The sequence below is a fragment of the Panthera onca genome, chromosome D2 (genome assembly GCF_046562875.1).
Source record: "Panthera onca isolate mPanOnc1 chromosome D2, mPanOnc1 haplotype 2, whole genome shotgun sequence".
Taxonomy (NCBI): domain Eukaryota; kingdom Metazoa; phylum Chordata; class Mammalia; order Carnivora; family Felidae; genus Panthera; species Panthera onca.
This window is the reverse complement of record NC_138349.1, coordinates 567,270-592,791: the sequence shown is the minus strand read 5'-3', so window position 1 is coordinate 592,791 and position 25,522 is coordinate 567,270. Positions and strand designations below refer to the sequence as shown.

General features: G+C 60.9%; 1 protein-coding gene across 1 annotated transcript in view; it reads left to right on the top strand.

The window, feature by feature from the left end:
- The first annotated feature begins 1,474 nt into the window (after window positions 1–1,474).
- The window catches only part of ADGRA1 (adhesion G protein-coupled receptor A1), a 36,273-nt gene continuing 12,225 nt past the window's right edge, over window positions 1,475–25,522 (top strand). The window contains exons 1-5 of the mRNA XM_078435038.2: window positions 1,475–1,959; window positions 2,588–2,789; window positions 9,953–10,080; window positions 11,690–11,813; window positions 20,523–20,644. Coding sequence (XP_078291164.2) covers window positions 1,760–1,959; window positions 2,588–2,789; window positions 9,953–10,080; window positions 11,690–11,813; window positions 20,523–20,644 — 776 coding nt within the window. The 5' untranslated portion in view covers window positions 1,475–1,759. The remainder of the gene's footprint in view (window positions 1,960–2,587; window positions 2,790–9,952; window positions 10,081–11,689; window positions 11,814–20,522; window positions 20,645–25,522) is intronic.

Genomic DNA, 25,522 nt, shown 5'->3' with positions numbered 1-25,522 from the left:
TCTGTAACAGATGTCCTGCCGTGTGCAGTCCTGAGGCTGTGCACCGGGCACCCGGAGGGGCGATGGCAGGGCAGCTGTGGGCGGGCGGGGGTAGCGCTGCCCCTCACAAAGCCAGAGGCCCTCCAATGAGGCTCCTCCGACAGCCCTCAGTGTGGGGCAGCCCAGCGATTCCAGAGGGACACCTGCACCCAGGTGTGGATTCTGGGTGTGGCCCCTTGGATGCAGGCCACAGAGTGCAAGGTCTGGACGTGCCCTTCGAGGACAGCACTGAGGCCTGGCTAGAGGGGCTGCTGGGGGCGTCCAGGACTGGGCTGGCCCGGTCCTCTGCCTCCCAATAGCCTCTTCTGTAAGTTCTCCCAGAAGCTGCCTTTTTGGGATTCAGGAGGCCCCGATTCTGGTCCTACCGCCTCTGCTCTGAGGCCAGGGCAAATCACAGGCTCTTGGGACAGAGCACAAGACTGTGCACAGAGCAAGAGACTGCCGGCGGCCGCCAGCAATGCCCCTCCTCTGTGCCCTTCCCACCACCCTTCTGCCATCTCCGGGCTGGGAGCCCTGGTGAGGGATTGGCCCGTGTTCATGTCATGCCCTGAACGTGGACAGTCTTTGTGAAGGGATCGACAGGTGGACAAGCCCCATGGGGCCGCCCAGCAGTCTGGGCTGAACCCTGAGCTCACAGCGGGCTTTCCCGCCTTCTTCCTTGCCCCACTTGTCCAGAAAAAAAGCCGGGGCCCCCCACCCCCAGGGGAGCAATCCCGGAAAGCTGGGGCGGGTCAGGGCTTGGGGACGGACACCCACATTGCCGCACACTCTTCACCCCTCTGGCTTTCACATTCCTTGTCCAAATCCCAGGCCTCATCACTGTGTCCACAGAGAAGCATGGGGAACACAGCCCCCAGAGGCAAGGGCCACGAGCTGAGAAAGTCGTGAATCTTAGTGATGCCCCAGAGTCCAGGCCCAGGCCCTCCAGAATCGGGGGGGGGGGGGGGGACTCTCCCGAGCAGGCACCAGTGTCCTGACCTTCCAGCCGGGAGGGAAGAGCGTGGGCCTCCCCCAAGCTCACACGTGTGTGCCGAGCACAGTCCCCAGGCCCCCAGCCGCACCTGACTGGGGGCACAGAGCCAGAAGCCCTCACAGGGGTCGTGCTGGCTGCAAAGCCCACCCGCGTCCCCGGGTCTCACCTGTCCTCCACCCCCCAGCACCCGGCCCGACGGGGGGCTGGGCCAGGACCCTGGATGGGGGCGGGGTCCTCTCTGTGCAAGGCCACGGCCCACCCACACCGGCAGGCAATTTGGATCTGAGAATATTTTAATACAAGGACTATGAGAATTCCTCTGAACTCCGGTTCCTTGCTCACATTTCTGTTCCTGGAGCCTTCAACGGATGAGGATTTTCTTTAAAAATAAAGTGAAATCATCCAGTCCTCCTTCCGCCTCCTTTCAGGGAAGTGCTTTAATGTGAGTTGTCCGATTCTGTTGGAAGCGGAGGCAAAACCTGGCCGGTTGTCTCTTTAAATCTTAAATCGGCTCTGCAGTGTGCCGGCCGGCCGGCGGGGCTGGGAAGAACCATTCTGCCCTGCCGCAGGGAGCCGGGCCACAGCCCGCCCAGCGCCATCAGCGCCTCCCCCATCCCCATGGTTACGGCTCCTGCTTCCCGGCCCGGTCCCGGTGCCCGGCTGTCGCCCGCCCTCCGAAGCAGGCGCAGAGGCGGCTGGCGGTCCCCACGCGGAGCTCTGGAAGCCACCCGAGGAGAATTGCATTGAATGTCTGCGGGTCCTGGCTCTGACTCACTCTCTCGGTGCAGTGCCCGTGGCGCCGTGGCCGGGCTGCAGTCTTGCAATCTGTTGATAACTCCACTTGCTAGCTCGGAATGGAAAACTGCTCCCCGGCACAGAGAACTCGCCACAGCCCATCGGCACCGCGCGGCGCAGCGCCGGGGCTCCCGCTGCCTCTGCCTGAATAGGTGAGAAGTTGGGCTGCGTTTCCCGGGGCTGCGTGGAGGGTGGGCCCGGGCAGGGAGGCAGCGCGGCGGGCAGGGTCGGAGCCCTCCGGCCGGCCGCGGCGTCCACTCCCCCAGCCGTTGCTCGGGCAGCAGCGCCGAGCGGGCTGGGGCGGCTCCTGCTGTTCCGGAGGCAGATGCTGCATAACTTTGGGTTCCGCGGAAGGCGCGGAGCCGCCACCGAGATGGCGCGTCCGGGGGGCGACGCCGGCCCCTGTGTCTGCCGGCCCGGGGCTGGCCGATCGTGGGGACGGCGAGTCGAGGCTTCTTCGGTTCCCTGACTTAAGCTGACAGACATGTTTCGGGGCCGAGCTGCGTGTGCTGGGCGGCGAGCCGAGGCCGCTCCCAACGTGGGGAAGGCAGTGCTCCGGGAGGGCTGCCCGAGGTCCCTGCGGCTCCTGAGCCCCCGGCCAGCACCAGAGCCCGGCAGACACGGCAGGCCCCCCGCGTGCCCCTGGCGACGCAGCCCCCGGCCCGACGCTCCGACCGGCTGGCCGGGTGGGATGGCCACGGGGGGGGGGGGGGGGTGCCGACGCCTGGCTGAGGCCCCGGGGACCCTCCGCCCTGCCCTAACCGTGCCCTGTCTTCACAGATGGGGACAACCTCGTGACCCTCACCCGCCCCACCGTCGCCCTGAGGCCCCTGGCCCCGGGCTGGACCCCACAGCCACTGTGTGGGACCTTGACCTTCGGGACGGCCATGGAGGCCGGCGGGGAGGAGGGTGCCACATAATCGGCTCGGCGGCGACCCCGCTCCGTCCGCACTCTGGCTGCAGGAGCTTCGCAGGGCTCATGGTGAGTACGCGCCCCCCGGGCAGCGGGGCCCGGCCACCCCTGTCCGTGGAGTTACCACGTGGCCAGTTAGCAGCATCGGGCCCCGGTGTCCAGGGCTGCCCGCCGGCTGCTCTGCTGTGGGCTTGCTCGGCGTCGATCATACTAATTAGTGGCAGGCATGCTGCAATGTGGAGCCATTTAATCATGGGAGGAGATACGGACCTGGGTCCCTCCCCCAGGGCTCGGGTGCAGGACCGGGGAGGCCCCCCCTGGCCCCTGGCCGGGGTCGCTGCCCCTCCTGTCCGAGGCCGTCGTGTGCAGCGCTCCCAGGGCAGCTCCGCCAGCCCCTTCCCATCAGAAAGTGGGCTGCACGGCAGGGAGACGCGGGTGGGCTTCGGAAGCACGTAGAGCAGACGGGGGCAGGACGCCTCTGTCACCAGAAAAGGGGGCACGGCTGCTGTGGGCAGGGCCATGAGGGGACTCGTCCCGGAGGCTCGTGTAGCCTGGATGTGGCCGCTGCCGCTTGCGTTCCGGGAAGGCTGGTGGCCGGGTAAATAATGCATTGTGTGTGTTTGTGAAGGACGGTGGTGGAGGGCCCAGCGCGTGCAGGGAATGCCGATGGCCACAGGACACGTGGCCGGCAGCAGCCGTGGCTTGGACGCCAGCAATGACTCAAATGCACACCGATTGTCTGCTTCATGGGGCGGGGGGGGGTCTGTCTGAGTCACTTGTTCGTTTCCTTCCTGTTCTGCTCGAGACGCCCAAACAAGGTCGGGCTTGTGGCCAAGACTCAGCATTGTGCATGCCACTGCTCCAAGCCTCGCCGGCCCAGAGGGTGACAGGCAGCCTAGAGGTTGTGCGTCCAGGCTCACCACTCCTGGGGAGGCCGCCGGCCTGGCCGGGGCCCCAGCTTTTCAGGGGACCCAGGGTGCCTTGCCCAACAGGGCTGCCCCCCCCCCTTGGCATTTTTCCAGCTTTCCACCCTCAGGTTAGAGCCTTATTTGCAAATGGAACCTGTCATTTGCAGACAAAGGGTGAGCTCAGAGGTGTTGCAGGAGGCTGGGGGGGCGGGGGCGGGACCCTGCAGCAGCTTCCCTGGCCTCTCTGAGCACCTCTGGGTGACCCTCCCCATGTCCACTCTGCGTCCCGTCTACACTCTGCCTTCAGTCCCCAGTGACTGTGTTCTGGTCCCAGACGCTGGACACTGGCCAGCCCAGGACAGTGAAAACTGGCGGGTTACACTTGCCCGGAGGGTTTGGGATCTCCGCAGCTCGTTGGGCTTTGATTCTTAACAAATAACGTTTACACTGGAGAGTCTCCAGAAGAAATGGAGAGCCCAGCCCAGCGTGGGGGCCGCTCTGCTGCAAACGCTTCCCTGCGTGTGTCCCTGAGACTATAGTGCGGACACCTGCGTGGCTTCGCCCCAGGGGCCCAGGGCACAAGGAAGACCAGAGGCTGTGGCCAGCAGGGTAGCCCGCCCCTGCCCACCCACACTGCTGCACCCACACCACCAGCCAGACGTGTGCCCGGGCTGGCGGTCCGCTTCCCTGACACCGAGGCCAGCCACCCGCTTTCTGGCTCCTGAGCGTGAAGACGCTCGGTCTTGCGGAAGCGCTTCGGGGGCCACGCTGACGCCTGCGTTACACTGAGGCTCTGTCCTCCCTCCTGGACAGGCGCCCCGTCTGTTGTCAGTGTGCCGGCGGGACCGTGAAGGCACATGCAGCCCGGACGCTCCCCTGTGGGGCCTGCAGGACACAGGCCACCAGCACGGCTGTTAGCAAGCAGGGCAGGTGTGGACAGTGGCCCTGTTGGTATTCACGTCCGAGCAGCTGCCAGACGGGCATTGCTTTGCACCCCATGGCCTTCTGTGATCCGCACACTTTCCTCCTCAAAGCTCGGTGGCATCTTGGAAGGGAGTAAGAGGTTGTCCGAGGTTGTGTGCTTTCTTCCTGTTTCCTTTCACAGCGTAGGTCTCGTGGTTCACCCGACAAGCGGCGTGGTCGCTGTGAGGGAGGCCACGTTCATTTTGTACAAGCTCTGCCTTCCCGGCCACACCCCCCGTGGCTGACAAGGCGTCGTGGGGACTCCTCTGATCACTGGGACATCAAGGGGACCTCAGAGGACAGGTCCGTCCGCTCACTAATGTTGAGCCCGAGAGGCAGAGACCCCCCTTCAGTGGTTTCACTTTGGTATGACCCAGACCCAGCAGGTGCCAGCGGCTGCCAAGGACCCCACGGAGCTCACACTCGCCCTGAATTCAGGGCTGACCGCAGTGTCATCAGACTATCCTTTGTCACGTCCAGCAGAGGCTGGAAGCCAGGACAGGGTGAGAAGCCAGGCCTGCCCCCAGCTCTGCTTGGAGCAGAGGAGTCCCAAAGACACAGGACGCTCAGGACACCCCTTTTCTGCACATCAGCACCTCACATTTGAAAAAGCAACAATGGAATTAAAACCCCTGAAAAGACCATGGACGTGGAGGCCTGAGGGGCAGGGACCGGTGCAGTCCCTGTGCTATATTTCCCACACGGGGAAAGTATGAGAGAAACATGCACCAGCTGTACAAATGTGACGTCCAGTGAGGATAATTTGTGCTCCGGAGGAATAAATTACTTACCTTTTGCCTCTGCGGCCCCCCGGGACGCTGCCATGGACGGACCAATAAGATACAGTGATCATTAAAAACTCAGACAAGGGGCGTTGGGGGCTAACAGCGAGATCAGTCTCAGTCGGTACAGAGCAGAGGCAGAGAGGACGGCGAGGAGGGTCTGCGCCTCCTGGGGAGAAGAGCCCCTTCCCTGCACCCCGCGGCCGGCCCCTGACTTAAGACCTCCCTCCTCCTTCCTTCCTGTCTCTCTTAACGTCTAGGTGATTTATTTGCAAAACATACCAAAAGACACACCCAACTAAAATAATAATAAAGCATAAAAAGAGGGTAAGCCTCAGGACCAGGGGAAATGCCCGCAAACCCCAGACCAGGGCTCTGCGCCTCCAGGCTCCACGGAGGACGCAGGCCAGCCCGTGGGACGATGGAGCCTCGGTTTCCCAGAAGGAGAGACATGGCCACGCAGCTTGGAAAGGCAGAGCAGTGAGCAGGCACGGCGGGCTGGGGTCACGGCGGTGGGAGCGGCTGTCTGGACTGAGCCCAGCCTCTCGGGCGTGAGGTCCGTTCTGGTCTGAAGGGCCCCGGAGGGACGTGTCCCGGGGAGTCAGCCCCGCACACCACGAGGATTTTGTCCGTGGGACACTTGCAGTGCAGGCCCTCCGGGAGGAACCTGTGTACGTGTGAACGCTAAAATATAAAATGGTGTCTCCCTTTTGCCTTCCCTACTTTGAGTTTTAAGCGTCATCTCTAAAAATGTACAAGGGCACCCTTGGTCACTAACTTGCAGGAAGAAAGCAGAAGCTGAAAGGAAGTGAGGCTCTGTTTCTGCGACAACTCACTTGGCACAGCTCTTCTGGGATCAGAAGCCTCCCTTGCTGCCTCGCTCAAAGCCAGGCCCTCGGATGGGAACGCATCCCTGAAGCAGGGTGACCTCGGCCGTGCGTGAGCTGGCCCGGGCGCCGCAATCGGGACACGCTGCGTCTCAAACGGACCTCCCGACGCGTTTGCCTGTGGCGGGAACGGTGGTCTCATTTCCCCTGGCTCAGCATGAAGTGTGTGTGGATAAGACTTGGAGGGTAGGATGCGCTCGAACATAAGCTCTGTGATGAGGGTCCTGGCCACCGGACGCACTTCTCCGACCCTGGGCACACATGCAGGGCGGGGACGCAGGGCACCGGGCGTCGCTGCAGACTACGCCTTCCTCTCCCGCCATCCCTGCCCCCACCTCCAACCAAGAGTCAGGGCTGCGAACACGGCAGGAAGGCGGGGGTCTCTGGGGGAGTGGTGACGGAGCCCCAAGACAGGGCACGAAGGGACTGCGAGTCCCCAGAGGTGTGGGCCCACCCCAGGCCTCAGCCCGAGGCGTGCCGAGCACACTGGTGAGAAAACACGCTTGGGTCGGGCTCCGCCGGTGGCTTGCTCACATGTATGCGCACAGGAACCCGGTCCCAGCAGCCAGGGGGCTCCAAGAGAAGTGCCAGTGTTTTTTAGACACCAGGGTAAAAGCCATCGTCTTTGTGAAAAGAACTAATCATGCACACGAGGGCCCGGGCACGTCTCTGGGACGCGATCAGGCCTGACTTGCGGAGAGCCTGCCGGGCCCGCTCCACACCTGTCGGCAGCGTCCAACTCTCAGAAGAAATGGACCGTGAGAAGATCATCCGATATCAGGATTTGACCACAGAAACTTGCTTTCCTCGACTTCTGCAGTGATTTTCCACTGGCTGGAAGCTGGCGCTGGCCGCCTGTGACAAGTGTCAAACCCTTGGGGCTCTCCGGAGCCACAGGGCGCACCCTTCCCACCATCACGCACGGCAAGCGCTCCAGAACTTGGGATGCCGGGTGTGTGAGCACTTCCAGTGGACCGGGACACCAACGGGAGCCCAGCAGGCCCGTTCAGCTGTGACGCCCGGCCCTGCTCCACCTTTCTTATAAAACACTTACTCTTGGGGGGCCTGGGTGGCTGAGTCAGTTGGGTGTCCTACTTCGGCTCAGGCCATGATCTCACGGTTCATGAGTTCGAGCCCCGCGTCTGTGCTGACAGCTCAGAGCCCGGAGCTGCTTCGGATACTGTGTCTCCCTCGCTCTGTGCCCCTCCCCCACTCGTGCTCTGTCTCTCTCTCAAAAATAAATAAAAACATTAAAAAATTAAAAACAAAAAACACCTGTTCTTTCTTCACCAACAGGCAATTAAGTCCCACATCACAGAAACCTGTCCTCACACGGACAGAAGTTCTGTGTTGCAGGATGGAGGGCCCAGCAGGTGCCCGCCCCAGCCATCGAGGCCTGCCTGACGTGTGTACCTTAGGAGGAAGCCTCCATTAGCCATGGGTTAGTGGCCAGGGTGGGTAGCCCTGCAGGGACCCAGGCCGCAGACCCTTCCCCCGGGGCTGAGCCTCGGTGTTGGGGGGGGGGGGGGGCCTGGTCAGCTGCATCAGGGAGGACACTCACTTCCCCAAGAGGGCCCTGGAACCCTGTCACCTTGAGGCCGGCCTCCTTGGCTGTCTCTCCTCCTGGGCTCGTAATTTCATGGGAATTGGAGCCACATGTGCAGCACGGGTCCTGCTGAAACCCCAGTCGTCCCGACAGGAGTCCTCGGTGTTCTGTGCACGTCCACACCTGCCCTTCGGGCTTCCTGGCCGAAGGACAGTCAGGACCATAAGGGGATCACCACGGTGTCCAGCCCACGGCCTGCCGAGTGACACAGTGCCCCTCCTTCGGTCACATCGGGTCATCTGCTGGGCCAGGGGTGCTACTTCCGGCTCTGGTAGTCAGCTAGATCCCTCAGCGGCCAGACAGGGAGGAGTCTGGGTCGTGTCCAGGTCACTTGGAACCTTTTCCCTGGTGACAGGATCCCATCTGCTGTCATCATGGCAGCAGAGAGACCTCCTTGGAAAAGTCCCTGGCAGGAGCAGATCAGGGGACAGAGGCCATGGCTGGACACCAGGGTGGCCCTCGGCTGTCCCCCGGCTGGCCAGGGCCTCATCTCAGCTGGACTGACAAGAAATTATCCCCCAGGAAATGAAGCAGGTTGAGCTCTTGGACATAGAAGCTTCCCGGCCATGGCGAGGCCAAGGGCCCTGCAAGGACGATTTTCTCTCGATTTCCCACGTGACTCAGGCTGGGCGCCTTCCTGGAGGAGCACTGGCCACCTCCCGCTGCGCTGACCACGCATCTAGACACGGCCCAGGGTGGGCACATCCACCACGGGCACGGCTGCTGACAAGGCTGCAGAACCCCCACCCTGACCACAGCCTGTCCTCACAGCTGGGCAGCTCAGCACTGTCTCCCCGGGGTTCCCCAGGGCAGCCTCCATGGACACAGCCCTCACCTGCCCTCACCTGCCCCCCAAGCCTGGCAAGTACCAAGGCCATGCTGGTAGAGCCCGCGGTTCAGAACATGAGCTGAGGGGTCAAGACCTGGGGAAGGGGGCGGAGGGGACACAACCAGCACCCTGGGCTGGGAAGGGGCCTTAAAGTGCCCGGTGAGTGGGAGGGGGAGGGAGGGGGAGGGAGGAGGTAACCAGCGCCCCGGGAAGGAGTGGGAGTCCATCTCCAGAACCCCTTGGGAGGCCAGGGGATCTGCAGCCAGCACCCCAGACCGAGCAGGTTAAAATACAGAATTGTCTTTCTCTCTGTCCTGGAGCCTGGAAGTTCAAGATCAGATGTCACAGGGCTATGAGAAATAGCCCGCCGTGTAGACGGCTGCCTTCCTGCTGTGTCCTCAAATGGCCTTCCTCTGGGCAGGTCGCGTCCAAGTCTCCCTCTTATAAGGACGTGGGTCCTGTCGAACGAGGCCTCACCCTATGACCTCTTGTGATGGCCATCACCTCTGTGACAGCCACCTCCACTAGTCACATGGGGCACAAGGATGTCAGCCTGTGCTTCCGGGGACTTGGCTCGGTCCACAGCAGGGCTTCCCTGTGACGCTGCGAGTTACAACGCAGGAAGTGTCTGGAGCGTTGCTCGGGGGGTCAGAGGGCAGAGGGCAAAGATGCACGAGGCCAGGGCTCCTGACTCCCAGCCCGTGGAGCCCGCACAGCAGACGAGGGTCTGTGCACCGGGGGCCCCTCCTCCAGGGCAGAAACCTCCCGGCTTTGGAGCTTGGAGCGCAGGCCTCGCCAACCCGCCCACATGACCGTGCGCTTTGCGGCCGTTTTTCCTGTCGCTGGAGTTTGGGGAACGTGGTCCCGGCACGTAAATCTCGTGCCAGGCGGGTGCTGTCCTGAGGGCCTCGGGGCCCTGCCGACCTATCGCGTCAACCGCTTTTCCTCCACCGACCTGAGTCGGCTCCAGGGACTCGCTGGACACAAAATTCCCCCGGGGGATCTCGTAAAGCAGGATCTTGATGCGCGTGAGGCGGGACATCTGCACGGCTCCATCCGTACCCTCGCGCGGGCGGGTTTGGGGAGACAGCCGCGCTCCGAGGAAGCGGGGCGCCCGTCACAAACCTCCGCTCCACTCAGGAGACACCTCCGGCCGCTTTCAGGGGAGAGGCCAGACCCGGGGGGAGCCAGGTGGCTCCGCCAGGTGCACAGTTCCTCGCCACGTTGCCCACTCGTTCTGCTCTGTGCTCTATCCAGGATTTGAAAACCGTGCTCTCCCTGCCCCAGGACCCAGGGGAGTTCCTGCACCCCGTGGTGTATGCCTGCACCGCCGTCATGCTGCTCTGTCTCCTCGCCTCTGTCATCACTTACGTCGTGCACCAAAAGTAAGGCCCCACTCGGCACCAAGACTGCATGCTTCTACCTTCAAATGCAAACCCTGAAACGAGACCCTCCCCACCCCACGTAGTGAGAAGTCCCTGGAAGGTACTTCACGGACCACCTGCCTACGTGGCAGGCGTGGCCAAATCCTCCGCCGAGTTTTCAGGGACAGCCATGCCCTTCCGCTCCAGGCCTCCACCAGGGCCACCTATGTTCTTATCAAAAGGGGTGAAATAGGTACTTCCTCCAATGGCCCAGGGTCAGTTCAGGTGCTCCAAGGGCCCACAGCCTTGGGAAGTTAGCATAGCTCGCGGAACCCTCACACACATTTTCGTTGTGCCTCTTAATCTGGGGAGGGGCAGGGGGGCGTCTAGTTGTCTTTCTTCTGAGCTGGTTTCCTGGCCACCTCTGCCTGTGCGGGGAAATGACCTGGGGGTGTCTGCATCACTTGAAGATGCACTGTGAAATGTGAGGAGGGGTCTCTGTCATGGTCAGGATCAAGCCCATAATCAAAGTCATGAGCAAAGCCTAGACTGTGGGCATAACCAGTGATGAGAAGAGGCTTGGGTGTGTCCAAGGCCACAGTCATGGGGAGAGTGTTGGGCATATCCAAAGCCATGATCATGGGGAGAGAGTTGGGCATGTCTGAGGCCATGATCATGGGGAGAGGGTTGGGCATGTCCAAAGCCGTGATCATGGGGAGAGGGTTGGGCATGTCCGAGGCCATGATCATGGGGAGAGGGTTGGGCATGTCCAAAGCCGTGATCATGGGGAGAGGGTTGGCCATGTCCAAAGCCGTGATCATGGGGAGAGGGTTGGGCATGTCCAAAGCCGTGATCATGGGGAGAGGGTTGGGCATGTCCGAGGCCATTATCATGGGGAGAGGGTTGGGCATGTCCAAAGCCGTGATCATGGGGAGAGGGTTGGGCATGTCCAAAGCCGTGATCATGGGGAGAGGGTTGGGCATGTCCAAAGCCATGATCATGGGGAGAGGGTTGGGCATGTCCAAGGCCATGGAGAAACTGTGGCCACCATTACAGCTGTAAGAATAGGATCTCTACCTATTGGTAATCTCTACCATGGCCGTAGCCAGGGTGAGGCCAAGTCATGGAGGTGGTCACAGCCATAGGCAAGGTCCTAGGCCACAGACTACAGGGGTCTTGCTTCCAGTCAGTCACAGTCATGCCCTCTTCTTGAGGTACCAGACATCTGCTCAGAGAGGGAAGAAGAACTCCATCCTGGGAATCAGGAGGTGTGGCCAGGTGTGTCCCACCCTCTAGCTCTGTGACCAGACAAGGCATAGAGTCTCAGGTTTCAGTATTAGCATCTGTCCAATGACCAGGTTCGAGATTTCTCAAAACCCTCCAGTCTAGCATTCCAAGTCGATTTAACACAAAAACGTCCAACAACCACACACTGAGGGTGCCACACACACCCTGTGTGTTCCCATCCATCTGGTCCTTTGGGTGGGCTCCCCCGGCCTCTTTCGGTGACACCTCGGGGGTCTTCAGCTCGGTCCCCACGTGGACGGAGCATGGCAACTGGGGAAGAGGGCTGATCTGTGCACCTCGCTCTGCGTGCTGGGTCCTGATGGGACATCTCCGTCTCCCACAGTGCCATCCGGATCAGCCGGAAAGGCCGGCACACGCTCCTCAACTTCTGCTTTCACGCAGCTCTGACCTTCACAGTGTTTGCCGGCGGCGTGAACCGCACCAAATACCCAATCCTGTGCCAGGCGGTGAGTGCCATCCACACCCTCATTTTGCTACAAAATTTAAAGTGTTTATCGCCACTCCTACCAAAAGGGAAATGTATGATAATTGTCTTGTTTATGAAAAAACACTCGAGTATTTGTTCAGATGTGTCTCCTGGAGGGAGTAGTTCAGCATCCAGGGCACCTGTATTACAGCCTTTTTGCCACGTGAGGCTGACTATTCTGCTCAGCACTGGATCGTGTCAGGTACTTTGCTTTTCGCTTGACCAGGTGGCTCCGAGGCGTCTGGTCACATGCGAACTGGACGCTTCCTGTCCGGCAAACGGTGCTGGTCCCCGGAATAGGGTCGGGAGCTTCCCGCCTCCCAGAGACTGGCCCAGAGACAGGAGCACAGAGAAGGGGCCAACCGCCACCCCCCCCCACCGCCGTCCAGGTATGCTCTGGCACCAGAGCAGGTGGCTGGGGAGTCCAGGCCGCAGAGGCCCTGCCCCCCACATGGAGCTCACTCCGAGAGGCTCTGCTCCCGTCTCAGGTAGAATAGGGGCTTCTGAACATCGCAGCATTGAGAACAAGTCACCAAAGGGCCTTCTTTCCACTCCATGGCCTCACCTGACTTTTCCTTCAAAAGGGGGGAAATGCCCTTTGGTTCTGACAGAGCTCGGAGGGGGCCTTCCCACCAGCAGCACCTGCTTCCTCCTGCTCCGTGCGGCCCTGGCCCAGGACAGGCGGCCCCACACCCAAGTCTCTCTGTAGGCTCCGCCCTCCAGAGCCTCGCTCACACCCCTTGCTCCTGGCTCCAGCTCAGCCCAGGTGGATAGTCACCTCTATGTGGACAGTGACCTCCAGAATGAACAGTGATCTCCAGGTAGAGTTTCCTGTGATGTGGACAGTAGTCTCCAGGTGAACAGTGGCCTCCACGGGCAGGGTAACCTCTAGGTGAACAATGACCTCCAAGTGGACATTAACCTCCAGGTGGATGGTGACCTCCAGGTGGACGATGACCTTTAGGCAGACAGTCTCCTCCAGGTGGACAGTCTGCTGCAGGTGGATAGTGATCTCCAGGTGGACAGTGACCTCCAGGTAGACAGTGGCCTCGAGGTGGACAGTCTCCTCCAAGGGGACAGTGACCACCAGGTGGACAATGACCACCAGGTGAACAGTCTCCTCCAAATGGACACTGACCTCCAGATAGACAGTCTCTTCCAGGTGCACAGTGACCTCGAGGTGAACAGTCTCCTCCAGGTGAACAGTCTCCTCTAAGTGGACAGTGACCTCCAAGTGGACAGTGACCTCCAGGTGCACAGTCTCCTCCAAGTGGAAAATGGCCTCCAGGTGGAGAGTGACCTCCAGGTGGACAATGACCTCCAGGTGAACAGTCTCCTCCAAATGGACAGTGACCTCCAGGTGAACAGTCTCCTCTAAGTGGACAGTGACCTCCAAGTGGACAGTGACCTCCAAGTGGACAATGACCTCCAAGTGGACAGTCTCCTCCAGGTGGACAGTGACCTCCAGGTGAACAGTGACCTCCAAGTGGGCAGTGACCTCCAGGTGGACAGGCTCTTCCAAGTGGACAGTGACCTCCAAGTGGACAGTGACCTCCAGGTGAACAGTGAACTCCAGGTGGACAGTGACCTCCAGGTGAACAGTGACCTCCAAGTGGGCAGTGACCTCCAAGTGGACAGTGACCTCCCGGTGGACAGTGACCTCCAAGTGGACAGTGACGTCCAGGTGGACAGTGACCTCCATGTTGACAGTCTCCTCCAAGGGGACAGTGACCTCCAGGTGGACAGTGACCTCCAGGTGAGCAGTGACCTCCAGGTGGACTGTCTCCTCCAAGGAGACAGTAACCGCCAGGTGGACAGTGACCTCCAGGTGGACAGTCTCCTCCAAGGGGACAGTGACCTCCAAGTGGACAGTGACCTCCAGGTGGACAGTGACCTCCAGGTGGACAGTCTCCTCCAAGGGGACAGTGACCTCCAAGTGGACAGTGACCTCCAGGTGGACAGTGACCTCCAGGTGGACAGTGACCTCCAAGTGGGCAGTGACCTCCAGGTGGACAGTGACCTCCAGGTGGACAGTCTCCTCCAAGGGGACAGTGACCTCCCAGTGGACAGTGACCTCCAAGTGGACAGTGACCTCCAGGTGGACAGTGACCTCCAGGTGGACAGTCTCCTCCAAGGGGACAGTGACCTCCAAGTGGACAGTGACCTCCAGGTGAACAGTGACCTCCAGGTGGACAGTCTCCAAGTGGACAGTGACCTCAAAGTGGACAGTGGCCTCCCGGTGGACAGTGACCTCCAAGTGGACAGTGACGTCCAGGGGGACAGTGACCTCCAGGTGGACAGTGACCTCCAGGTGAACAGTGACCTCCAGGTGAGCAGTGACCTCCAGGTGGACAGTCTCCTCCAAGTGGACAGTGACCTCCCGGTGGACAGTGACCTCCAAGTGGACACTGACGTCCAGGTGGACAGTGACCTCCATGTTGACAGTCTCCTCCAAGGGGACAGTGACCTCCAGGTGGACAGTGACCTCCAGGTGAGCAGTGACCTCCAGGTGGACTGTCTCCTCCAAGGAGACAGTAACCGCCAGGTGGACAGTGACCTCCAGGTGGACAGTCTCCTCCAAAGGGACAGTGACCTCCAAGTGGACAGTGACGTCCAGGTGGACAGTGACCTCCAGGTGGACAGTGACCTCAAGTGGGCAGTGACCTCCAGGTGGACAATGACCTGCAGGTGAACAGTCTCCTCCAGGTGAACAGTCTCCTCTAAGTGGACAGTGACCTCCAAGGGGACAGTGACCTCCAGGTGGACAGTCTCCAAGTGGACAGTGACCTCGAAGCAGACAGTGGCCTCCCGGTGGACAGTGACCTCCAAGTGGACAGTGATGTCCAGGGGGACAGTGACCTCCAGGTGGACAGTGACCTCCAAGTGAACAGTGACCTCCAGGTGGACAGTCTCCTCCAGGTGGACAGTGACCTCCAGGTGAACAGTGACCTCCAGGTGGACAGTCTCCAAGTGGACAGTGACCTCCAAGTGGACAGTGGCTTCCCGGTGGACAGTGACCTCCAAGTGGACAGTGACCTCCAGGTGGACAGCGACCTCCAAGTGGACAGTGACTTCCAGGTGGACAGTGACCTCCAGGTGAACAGTGACCTCCAGGTGAACAGTGACCTCCAGGTGGACAGTGACCTCCAGGTGAGCAGTGACCTCCAGGTGGACAGTCTCCTACAAGGGGACAGTGACCTCCAGGTGAACAGTGACCTCCAGGTGGACAGTGACCTCCAGGTGAGCAGTGACCTCCAAGTGGATAGTGACCTCCAGGTGAACAGTGACCTCCAGGTGGACAGTGACCTCCAGGTGAGCAGTGACCTCCAGGTGGACAGTCTCCTACAAGGGGACAGTGACCTCCAGGTGAACAGTGACCTCCAGGTGGACAGTGACCTCCAGGTGGACAGCGACCTCCAAGTGGATAGTGACCTCCAGGTGAACAGTGACCTCCAGGTGGACAGTCTCCTACAAGTGGACAGTGACCTCCAGGTGAACAGTGACTTCCAGGTGGGCAGTCTCCTCCAGGTGAACAGTGACCTCCAGGTGAACAGTGACCTCCAGGTGGACAGTGACCTCCAGGTGAACAGTGACCTCCAGGTGGACAGTGACCTCCAAGTGGGCAGTGACCTCCAAGTGGACAATGACTTCCAGGTGGAGAGTGACCTCCAAGTGGGCAGTGACCTCCAGGTGGACAATGACCTCAAGGTGAACAGTCTCCTCCAAGTGGACAGTGACCTCCCAGTGGACAGTCTCTTCCAGGTGAACAGTGACCTCCAAGTGGACAGTGACCTCCAGGTGGACAGTGACCTCCAAGTGGACAGTGACCTCCCAGTGGACAGTCTCTTCCAGGTGGACAGTGACCTCCAGGTGGACAGTCTCTTCCAGGTGGACAGTGACCTCCAGGTGAACAGTGACCTCCAGGTGGACAGTCTCCAAGTGGACAGTGACCTCGAAGTGGACAGTGGCCTCCAGGTGAACAGTGACCTCCAGGTGGACAGTGACCTCCAGGTGAGCAGTGACCTCCAGGTGGATAGTGACCTCCAAGTGGGCAGTGACCTCCAAGTGGACAGTGACCTCCAGGTGAACAGTGACTTCCAGGTGGGCAGTCTCCTCCAGGTGGACAGTGACCTCAAGGTGAACAGTCTCCTCCAAGTGGACAGTGACCTCCAGGTGGAGAGTGACCTCCAAGTGGACAGTGACCTCCAGGTGGACAATGACCTCAAGGTGAACAGTCTCCTCCAAGTGGACAGTGACCTCCCAGTGGACAGTCTCTTCCAGGTGAACAGTGACCTCCAGGTGGACAGTGACCTCCAGGTGGACAGTGACCTCCAAGTGGACAGTGACCTCCCAGTGGACAGTCTCTTCCAGGTGAACAGTGACCTCCAAGTGGACAGTGACCTCCCGGTGGACAGTGACCTCCAAGTGGACAGTGACCTCCCAGTGGACAGTCTCTTCCAGGTGAACAGTGACCTCCAAGTGGACAGTGACCTCCAGGTGGACAGTCTCCTCCAAGGGGACAGTGACCTCCAAGTGGACAGTGACCTCCAGGTGAACAGTGACTTCCAGGTGGGCAGTCTCCTCCAGGTGGACAGTGACCTCCAGATGGACAGTGACCTCCAAGTGGGCAGTGACCTCCAAGTGGACAATGACTTCCAGGTGGAGAGTGACCTCCAAGTGGACAGTGACCTCTAGGTGGACAGTCTCTTCCAGGTGAACAGTGACCTCCAAGTGGACAGTGACCTCCCAGTGGACAGTGACCTCCAAGTGGACAGTGACCTCCAGATGCACAGTGACCTCCAGGTGAACAGTGACCTCCAAGTGGGCAGTGACCTCCAAGTGGACAATGGCTTCCAGGTGGAGAGTGACCTCCCGGTGGACAGTGACCTCCAAGTGGACAGTGACCTCCAGGTGGACAGCGACCACCAGGTGGATAGTGACCTCCAGGTGGACAGTGACCTCCAGGTGGACAGTCTCCAAGTGGACAGTGACCTCCAGGTGGACAGTGACCTCCAGGTGAACAGTGACCTTCAAGTGGACAGTGACCTCCAAGTGGGCAGTGACCTCCAGGTGGACAATGACCTCAAGGTGAACAGTCTCCTCCAAGTGGACAGTGACCTCCAGGTGGACAGTCTCTTCCAGGTGAACAGTGACCTCCAAGTGGACAGTGACCTCCAAGTGGACAGTGACCTCCAGGTGGACAGCGACCTCCAGGTGGATAGTGACCTCCAGGTGAACAGTGACCTCCAGGTGGACAGTCTCCTCCAATTGGACAGTGACTTCCAAGTGGACAGTGACCTCCAGTCCCCAGGCAGGAGCCAGATGGGGGCTGCCCCATGGACTGAAGAGCCATCTTACCAAGGACTCCCCTCTTCGGTTCTGCCATTGGTGGTGTGTGTCTGCCGGGGCCACGTGGTGGGAGGGTCTCAGCCTGGCATCCACGGCGCTCGTGTCGCTCCCCTTATAGCCTCTGTTGCTGTGAATCCTACAACCATTTACTGATGCTGTGGAAGCTGCTGAGGCCTAATTATCTGACACTCGGGTGCACCGGTGGCGACCTCGATGGCAGTCTGTGCACACAAAATGACCTGTCCCCTGCACAGATGGCAGGCGACTCACCCTGGGGCGGGAGGGTGAGAGGCTGTTCAAGCAGGGGTGGCATGGGGAAGAATCGGGCTGAGCTCCGGCTCCAGGCACTGGCCACCAGACAGCACCTCATCCCAGGGCCCAGGCAGCCTGACATCCGGCTCGGTTCCCTGCGAATCCCCGTCCAGGCCGTGCACCCCACCGAGAACCGGATTCTGCCATCCACGCTGGAGCCCCAGCAGCAAAGCCGCCAGCAGGTGACTAAAAACCGCACTGAGGGGCAGACACGCTTCCTTAAGCCTTTGGATAGGCACGGCGACAACCGCAGCACATACCCCGGGAAACCCAATCCGTGTCCTGCCTGGAGGTGCCTGCCGAAGAGCGGAGCCCGCCGAGGGCGGTGAAATGTCGCGCTCGGCCAACGAGGGCTCTTGTGCCGGGTCCCTGGCGGCGAGGAGCCGGCTTCAGCACCCCCACCCCCCAGGCTCCTCGGTGCCGCTGGGGAGCCCACCCCCTCCCGAAACCCGGGAACTGTGTCCATGCTCCAGCCTGGATGGGGGTTCCTGGAGGCCAGGGGCCTCGTTAGCCAGGTGGACACCCTAGGAGCGTGGCAGGTCGGGGAGCGCTCCGGGCCTGGAAGGGTCCGGGGAGGCAAGGTCTGCAGAGGTGATGACGGTAGTGTGAGAAACGGTTGATTCTCCTGTGGTGGCCATCCTCAGGAACCCCGTCGGGGGAAGCCAGCCTATGAGCTCCGGAGTAGATCCCACCCTGACCTCCGGACTACGTGTCCCCGGGAGCGGGGCGTGATACCTTCGGTCATTCATTCGCGAATTTCGAGCAGAGCCGTGCTAACTCTGGCTGCACTGCCCAGCTTTCCGGCAGGGGAAGAGGGACAGAGAGCACCATGTGCACGAGAGAGAACAGTGACCTCTGTTCTCTGGACAGAGATGGGAGACGCCTCCCAGGTGAGGAGACGGGGCTGCAACCCCAGCGAGCCCTCCAGGTGGCATTCTTGAAGTGACTCCCCCGACATTTCTCTGAGTCGGGCCTGTGCCTTGCAGACGAAGACAGAAACGTCGCTACTTTTATGGAGGGTAACCCAGCATAGACACCCTGTCCTCTGCCCACTGGAGAGGAGACAGGCCTGACGAGGCACAGCTGGGAGACCACAGCGTCAGAAGCCGGGACAGTTGGCTTTAATGTGGCGATTTGACTGATCACGGGGCCGACATTTGGCCGACATCATTCTGGGTGCGTCCGTGCGGTGTGGATGCGGTCAGTGCTGGAACCGGTGGGCTGGCTCAGGCAGGTGCCCTCCCCATCATGGGGCTCATCCTCTCCATCAGGGGCCTGGGGACGATGACAGAGGAAGGAGGGACTCTCTCTGTGCCTGTCCAGGCTGGGACATAGGTCTTGGCGGGAGCCACAGTCGGGTCTCCTGGGCCTCCAGCCTGCCCACCACGAGCCACGGGTCTCAGACTTCTTAGCCTCCACATCTCCACAAGCCAATTCATGGTAAATGTGGTTTTCCTCCAGGGGGCAGCCAGGCCTGCCCCCACGCTGACAGGGGACAAGCTGGCGACCACCCTGGCACCTGAACACGGGACGCCCCCGCCAGCCTTCCCTATCCAGGTGTGGCTCACACTCATGCTCTGTGGCCTGAAACTTGGTCGGCTGGAGAACAGATGGTTGCTATGGCAACAAGAAGATGACCGGGCACCTCATTAAAGTCCTAAGTGACATCGTGAACACAAACGGCCGGCCGCCAGTGGCCCCATATGATGATGTGCGTCAGCGCCGGGCTGGGGCTGAGAGTGGGGCAGCCTGCCGGTCCTGGTGGCGAGCCGAGGTGGGGGGTCCTATGACCTCTCCACGTGTCCGGCCCAAAGTGGCGTCTAGGAGGGGGAGGCTGCAACCCCCCGGCAGGCGAGGCTCAGAGCAGCCCATCGGGAGCATAGCCAGCTCTTCCCACCCCCTGCTGACCCTGGGGCTTCTCTGTGGACTCGGCGTCTGTTTCCAGTCCCCTCAACAGAGAGCCCACGATCCTTCAGTTGAGGGCCAGACGGACACGCCCCTTCCTTCCTCCTGGTTCAGGTGCAGAGTGCCTGCCCCCCAGTTCCCAGGCTGGGGTGAGGTCCGGCACGCGGGCACCCACAGGAGGCCCAGGCCAGGCTGCGGAAAAGGCTGCAGAAAAGGCGGCACTCACCAGGCGTGTGCAGGGAGGCCCCTGAAACCACAAACAGCTCCGGGGCTCCCACCCCACCCATCCCGTTCCCCTTGGTTATTTGAGGTTTTCTAATAAGTGAAACTTGAATTCCGGATTCAATAAATCATTATAATGCAATGTTAGCTTTATTCAGAGAATCACCTTTCCGATCACAGCCATGATTTACTTGTCATCGTGAAATGTCAGGTTCTTGCTTCGTAGGTAACCTCGTTTTCTAGAAGCAGGTGGAGACAGAGGAGCATGATTAGCTAACACAGTAAGTGCTGGGGGAGGGGTAAAAGCTCGGCCAGCAGCTCCCACAGCAACCAGCAGCTGCGCCTGTGGGAGCGGACGTCAGCGGCTGATCCTGGAGGTGCTTTATGTCACACGCAACCCCAACACCAGCCTCGTGGGGAGACCCCTGCTGCAGGGCCGCCCGCCCCTCAACTGGTGGCACCCGTGTGGGGCCCAGCCCAGAGGACGTCCTCCCTGGAGCCCTCGGGTTCCCGCGTCTGGGCCAGGCTGACCATGGGCACGTTGGCGGGCACTGTGCACGCACGGAGGGGCACCTATGAGGCCAGCCTCTCGCGGACCGCCCGGGAGGTACCGTGTGTGCGGGCCCGGGGGTCCCCGGCCCCATGTCTCCTCAGGACACAAATCTCACCAGCTCCAGAGTCCTGGAGGCCCGGGCAACTCCCTGTGAAGGGGACATCGGCGCTGAGTGAGACCCCCACGTGCCCTCCTGCGGGGCTCATCCCCTGTCACTATCAAGCTGAATCCTGAGGACGCGAAGGGAGCAGGAGGGCCCAGGCCCAGGCCTCGGGGGGCACACGGTCTCCGGGGCAGCACGCTGGGGGGCGGCCCTCGGAGGCGCTGTTGACCGGCCTCTCCCCGCAGGTGGGCATCCTGCTGCACTACTCCACGCTGGCCACCATGCTGTGGATCGGGGTGACCGCCAGGAACATCTACAAGCAGGTGACCAAGAAGGCCCCGCCCTGCCCCAGGCAGCCCCTGCTCAGGTACCGAGCACGCAAGCCTGGCCACCTGGTCTACCTTCCGGGGGTCTCGGCACACCGGCTCAAAGGGAAACGGGGTCCGGGGACAACCCGGTCTGCACAGGTGTCCAGGGCCGGGGCGGGTGCTGGGGGCAGGGTGGGGTGCCGGGGAGGGATGTCGGGGTGCTGGGGTAGAGCCGGAGCCAGATCGGCAGGTCCGGGGGCCGATGTGTCCCCCTGGCGGCTGGGCGTGCCTCTGTGCTAGAGAGCTCTGCGCCCCTGGGGCTACAGCAGAGACGGCCCTGGGTGATGGGTCAGTGCTCCGGCCTCGGCGACAGTTCACTCACGAGCCTCAGTGAGCCAGGGTACCTGCTCGTTAACTGGGAGAGACCCAGGTGGCTCGGTCGCTGACCCCAAGGTGACCCCGTGGCCTGGGCCTTTCAAGGCTGGTGGCAGATGGGTCTGGAGAGGGGCCCCTGCTCCAGCCAGTGGACTGTTACTTGGGCAAGCTGGGAAGGTTCAGGGTGGACAGGTGGTCCCTGTGAGGGGCAGCGGATGTCCCTGGGAGGTTGTGGCCTGGTCCCAGGGCCACGGACACCCAGCCCCTCGGGCTGAGCTCTGTCCGGGTCCAAATTTGAAGGGCCACCTGGGAGTACCTCTGTGCGCCTAAAAACCGTCAGAAGAACTCATTTTGAGGCAGATAAAACAATGCCTCATCGTTTAATAAGCAAGGTGACCTCCCCCAGAGGTTTTCCGACACCGTCTGATTTTCAGAAGCTAGCAGACCCCTGACCACGCAGCTGGTGCTTCTGCTGCGGGCAGGGGCCAGAAGGCAGGACTTCAGGGCCTCGTTTCTCCTGCCGGGGAGGCCCCAGGTCCCCAGGGTTTAAAAATCACTCTCAAAATGAATTTCCTGGCCTATAATTGATTGAAACGCTGCCTGGCTTTTTGAAGAATGAGATGGAGGCCACGGAGCATTCTGGCACTTGTCTCTCTGACAGCCTCAGAACGCGTGTGACTGAGCGAGACTCCCAGGGGCTTCCAGGAGCAACAGGTCTGTGGCTCATGGGCCTGTGCTCCATGGGCTGTGGGCTCCAGGGGCCTGGGGTCTTGTGGCGCTGTGGGCTCGGTGGGCCTGTTCTCTGTGGGCTGTGGACTCAGGGAACCTCGGGTCGTGGGGGTCTGTGGGCTCGGAGGGCCCGAGGCTGGGGGTACATGGGTTCCATGGGCCATGAGCTCGAGGGTCTCAGAGCACCCGGGTCTAGAGGGGTCTGGGCTCGGTGGCTATGCACTGAACTGGCCATGTCACAGAGACAGATAACTCTGAGATACTTACTCCTTTTGTTGTGTTGCCTAGAAACCGCCAGCACCTCTCCCCCACGTCCCCTTCTTTGGTGCAAAAAGCTGGACACTGGGGGGGCGGGGGGACATGGCGATGTGATCCCAACAGCTCCCTAGGGGACTGACCTCTGTCAGGTTCAGACTCAGGAGGGTGGAGACATTGACTCTGGGCTCTGCGGAGGGCCCGTCCTCCCCCGCTGCCTCTTCGGGCCACGCCTGGCCTGGGGCTTGTGGTGGGAACCCCAGAAGCTGGGGGCCAAAGTCTTTTCCTCCCAGAGGCCCCTCGACTTGCCATCCACGCTCACCCTGCAGGCCCAACACCAGCCGGGGCCATTCTTACCAGCGATGGCTCTTCCTGCTGGCCCCCAGGAGGCATCCTTTTATCTGGCCCCTGACCCCGTGCCCAGCACTGCAAAGTAGCCTGTGTGTGCCCACGTCAGCACAAATGTAGTTCTGGAGTCTTCTGGGGAGGGAAGGGCCCCCGGGCCACACCGTATGCTGAATGCTGAGCAGAACATCACATCACGTCCTGCTGACCCTTGGCGAGGCCCGGGCAGCCCTGGCAGCAACCAGAGCTGGTGCTGCGGTCTGCAGACGGGGGCCCCTGTGTCCTCCCTCTGAAGTTTTCCGATGAGAAGTAAAAAGAAAATAGTTGTGGGTTCAAACCTTCTGTGTGAACTCAGAGCACACAGCTTTTTGAGAAACAAGGGGCCGATTGTCTAATTTCTTATGTTGGCCCCGCGGCCAGTTGGCCACAGAGATGCCACCAAGGGGTCTGCCGCAGGGGAGTCCGTCTGTGGGGCCTGAGAGCCCGCACTGGGGTCTGCCCGCTTGCTCCACAGGCCCCTCTGCTCAGCCTTGGGGAAAACCAAGCCCATTTGGAGATTTCAAGGAAACCACAGCCACATAAAATTTTACAGGACTCTGGAGTGGAAGACATCTCAGGCCAGATTCTCCTTCCTGCCTGAGCCCCGGGGGTGATCCCCACTCAGCAGAGGGGACAGTCCCCACTGAGGCCCCCGCTCCGGGGGTCAGGCTCACCACCCTCCCGTTAGGGCCAGTTCCAGGGGCAGAGAGGACAGATGGATCTTGTGTTTCAAGATTGGTCTGGCTACTCATGGTCCCCTGCACATGAATATTTGGATCAGTACCGCACACACGGCCACTGGAGTTTTGATGGAAGCTGCCTGGCATGGAAAAAGCATGGCACATTAACATTCACAGCATCACGCAGTAACACAGGACATCTGTCCCTTTATTGGGGTCCGCGAGATCTCTGTCGGCAACATTTCTGGCTCTCAGCGCACGCGTCTCGGGCCGCCTGCGGAGGACTTTTCCCGAAGCATTGTCTTCATGCTGTTGTGAATGGGATTGTCTCCTTAATGTTCTCTTGGGGTTGATTCTAGCTCACGAGTAGAAACACAGCCGTATATCGTGCGGTCTTCCGTCCTGGGGGTTTGCTGAATGTGTCCAGGAGCTTTCCCGTGGATCCCGTCGGGTCATGTCTGTACGACCGCGACCCGGGCACTCCGGGACTGCTTCCTGCTTCCTGTCCGGTTCTGGTGGGCTTTACTTCTTTTCTGGCCTAATTGCTCGGGCCAGAACTGCCACACAATTCTAGTCTTCTCTCTCTGTCTTAGTCTGTCTGTTAGACATTTCTGCCGATGAGTCTGGACATGCTGCAGGGTTTTTCACTCATTTTAAGTATTGTCTGATTTTCCTGATTGTTTTTTCTTTTTCTTTTCCTTTTCTTTTTTTTTGCCTGTTGGTTGCATGAAAGTGTGCTGTTTAATTTCCATATATGGTTAGGTCTTGGGGTGGGGGGTCCCCTCGACACCTGTGCACTTCAGTGGCAAGCTGAGGAAAGGAAATTCCAGCTCGACCAAGGTGGCTGGCGACCTCAGGGGGAGGTCCCCATCACAGTGACAGGAGCACACAGCCCCTCGTTCCTACCCTCATCCCTGCCCCGGGGCGCAGGTGTGGCGGGGCAGCCTCGAGGGGTAGGTTACACTGCTCGGCCTGCTGGCTGAACCCCCGAGGCCAGGTTGGCCGTGTGGGCTTTCTCCGCGTGGGGTTGGGGGGCACTGTGGGGCTGCGGCCCAGTGGGTACTTCCATCTTTGGGGAGCACCTTGGCTGAGGCCGTGGCCGGCCCCAGGCATCACCCACCAGAGCGCTGGCCCTTCTGGTATGTTCCCACAGGTGTGGCCGTGCACTAAGTGTGAGTCCCATCCCTGTCCCTCAGTGCTGCCTCCGTGCCTCTTGCCAAATGTCACTGCCTGGAACCAAGGGGTAAATCTCACTAGAAGTATTGTCCCATGGCCTCGGAGGTGCGGCTCGGGGATAGGACAGACTCAGAGCCTCAGCTTGGGGTGCAGGGTCCCAGCCCCAGGGTCTGGCTTTCCCACGCAGGAGGGCAAGACCAGTGCTAGGCAGTGCGTGTTGAGAAGCGATGGCCTTGAGGAGAGGGGATGCGAGGGACAACAGGAGATGAGAGGGGTCAGCCCCAAGAGGCCAGCTACTCTGTGGGGTCAGGGCTGGGTGTCAGATTCCAGGAGCCCACCTGATGTCTCCACGTGTCCCCCAGGAGCTAACCCCACCCCACGTCCCCCATGTGTCCCCAGGAACTAACCCCACCCCACGTCCCCTGTGTGTCCTCAAGAACTAACCCCCACCTGATGTCCCCCGTGTGTCCCCAGGAACTAGCCCCCACCCCACATCCCCCATGTGTTCCCCGTCCCACCATTCATGTCAAAGAGCTATCGCTGCTCCTGATGGTCCCTGTCCCCCGACCCAGATCAGGTGGTCCCCAGTCCCTGACTCTGCCTCAGTCTGTCTCCAGCCCGCCCCCCAGCCCAGTCTACGGACCCGGCCGCTGCGGGCAGACTGTGCTGCATGTGTCCCAGACATGCCCGCCGGCCCCTGCTCATGTCCGAGCACGTGGTAAGAGAAGGCAGACGGGCCCAGAAACACTGAGACAAGAACAATGCTGCGTGTTCTCTGTGCCAGCCTTCTCCACAGAGAACAGGACTCATGAACGGCTCCCACGTCTGCGAGGTCGCACCGCGCTGAGGGCTCCAGGCCAAACCACCGCGGGCCGTTCGTCACTGCCTTGGATCCCTTTAGCTGCTACTCAGATGTCTTCTCTTCCCGCGTCTGTGCTTTTCCAGCCGGCCTCACCACCTCACCACCACGATCACCAGTACAGACAATTTAAGGACCACACCCCCTCACTTCCCGCACAGCGGCTCTGCGGGAGCAGCGTCAGCCCTGAGCATGCTGGAGCGTGGCGGGGAGAGCAGTGCACGCCCTGGGCAGCAGTGCTGTGCTGGCCGAAGCCGTGGTGCCCCCAACGGCGCTACTCAGCCCCTTCAGCAAGGTCTCTCAGGAGACAGACCTTCTCAAGGCTTCCACACCTTCTGTTAGGTCTCCATCCGTGCTGGCTGCCTTGACACAATGCCACCGACTGGAGGCTTATAGACAGCAGAAATGTGTCTCACAGTCTGGAGGCTGGACGCCTGGGGTCAGGGGCCAGCACGCTCGGTTCCAGTGGGAGCAGGCTT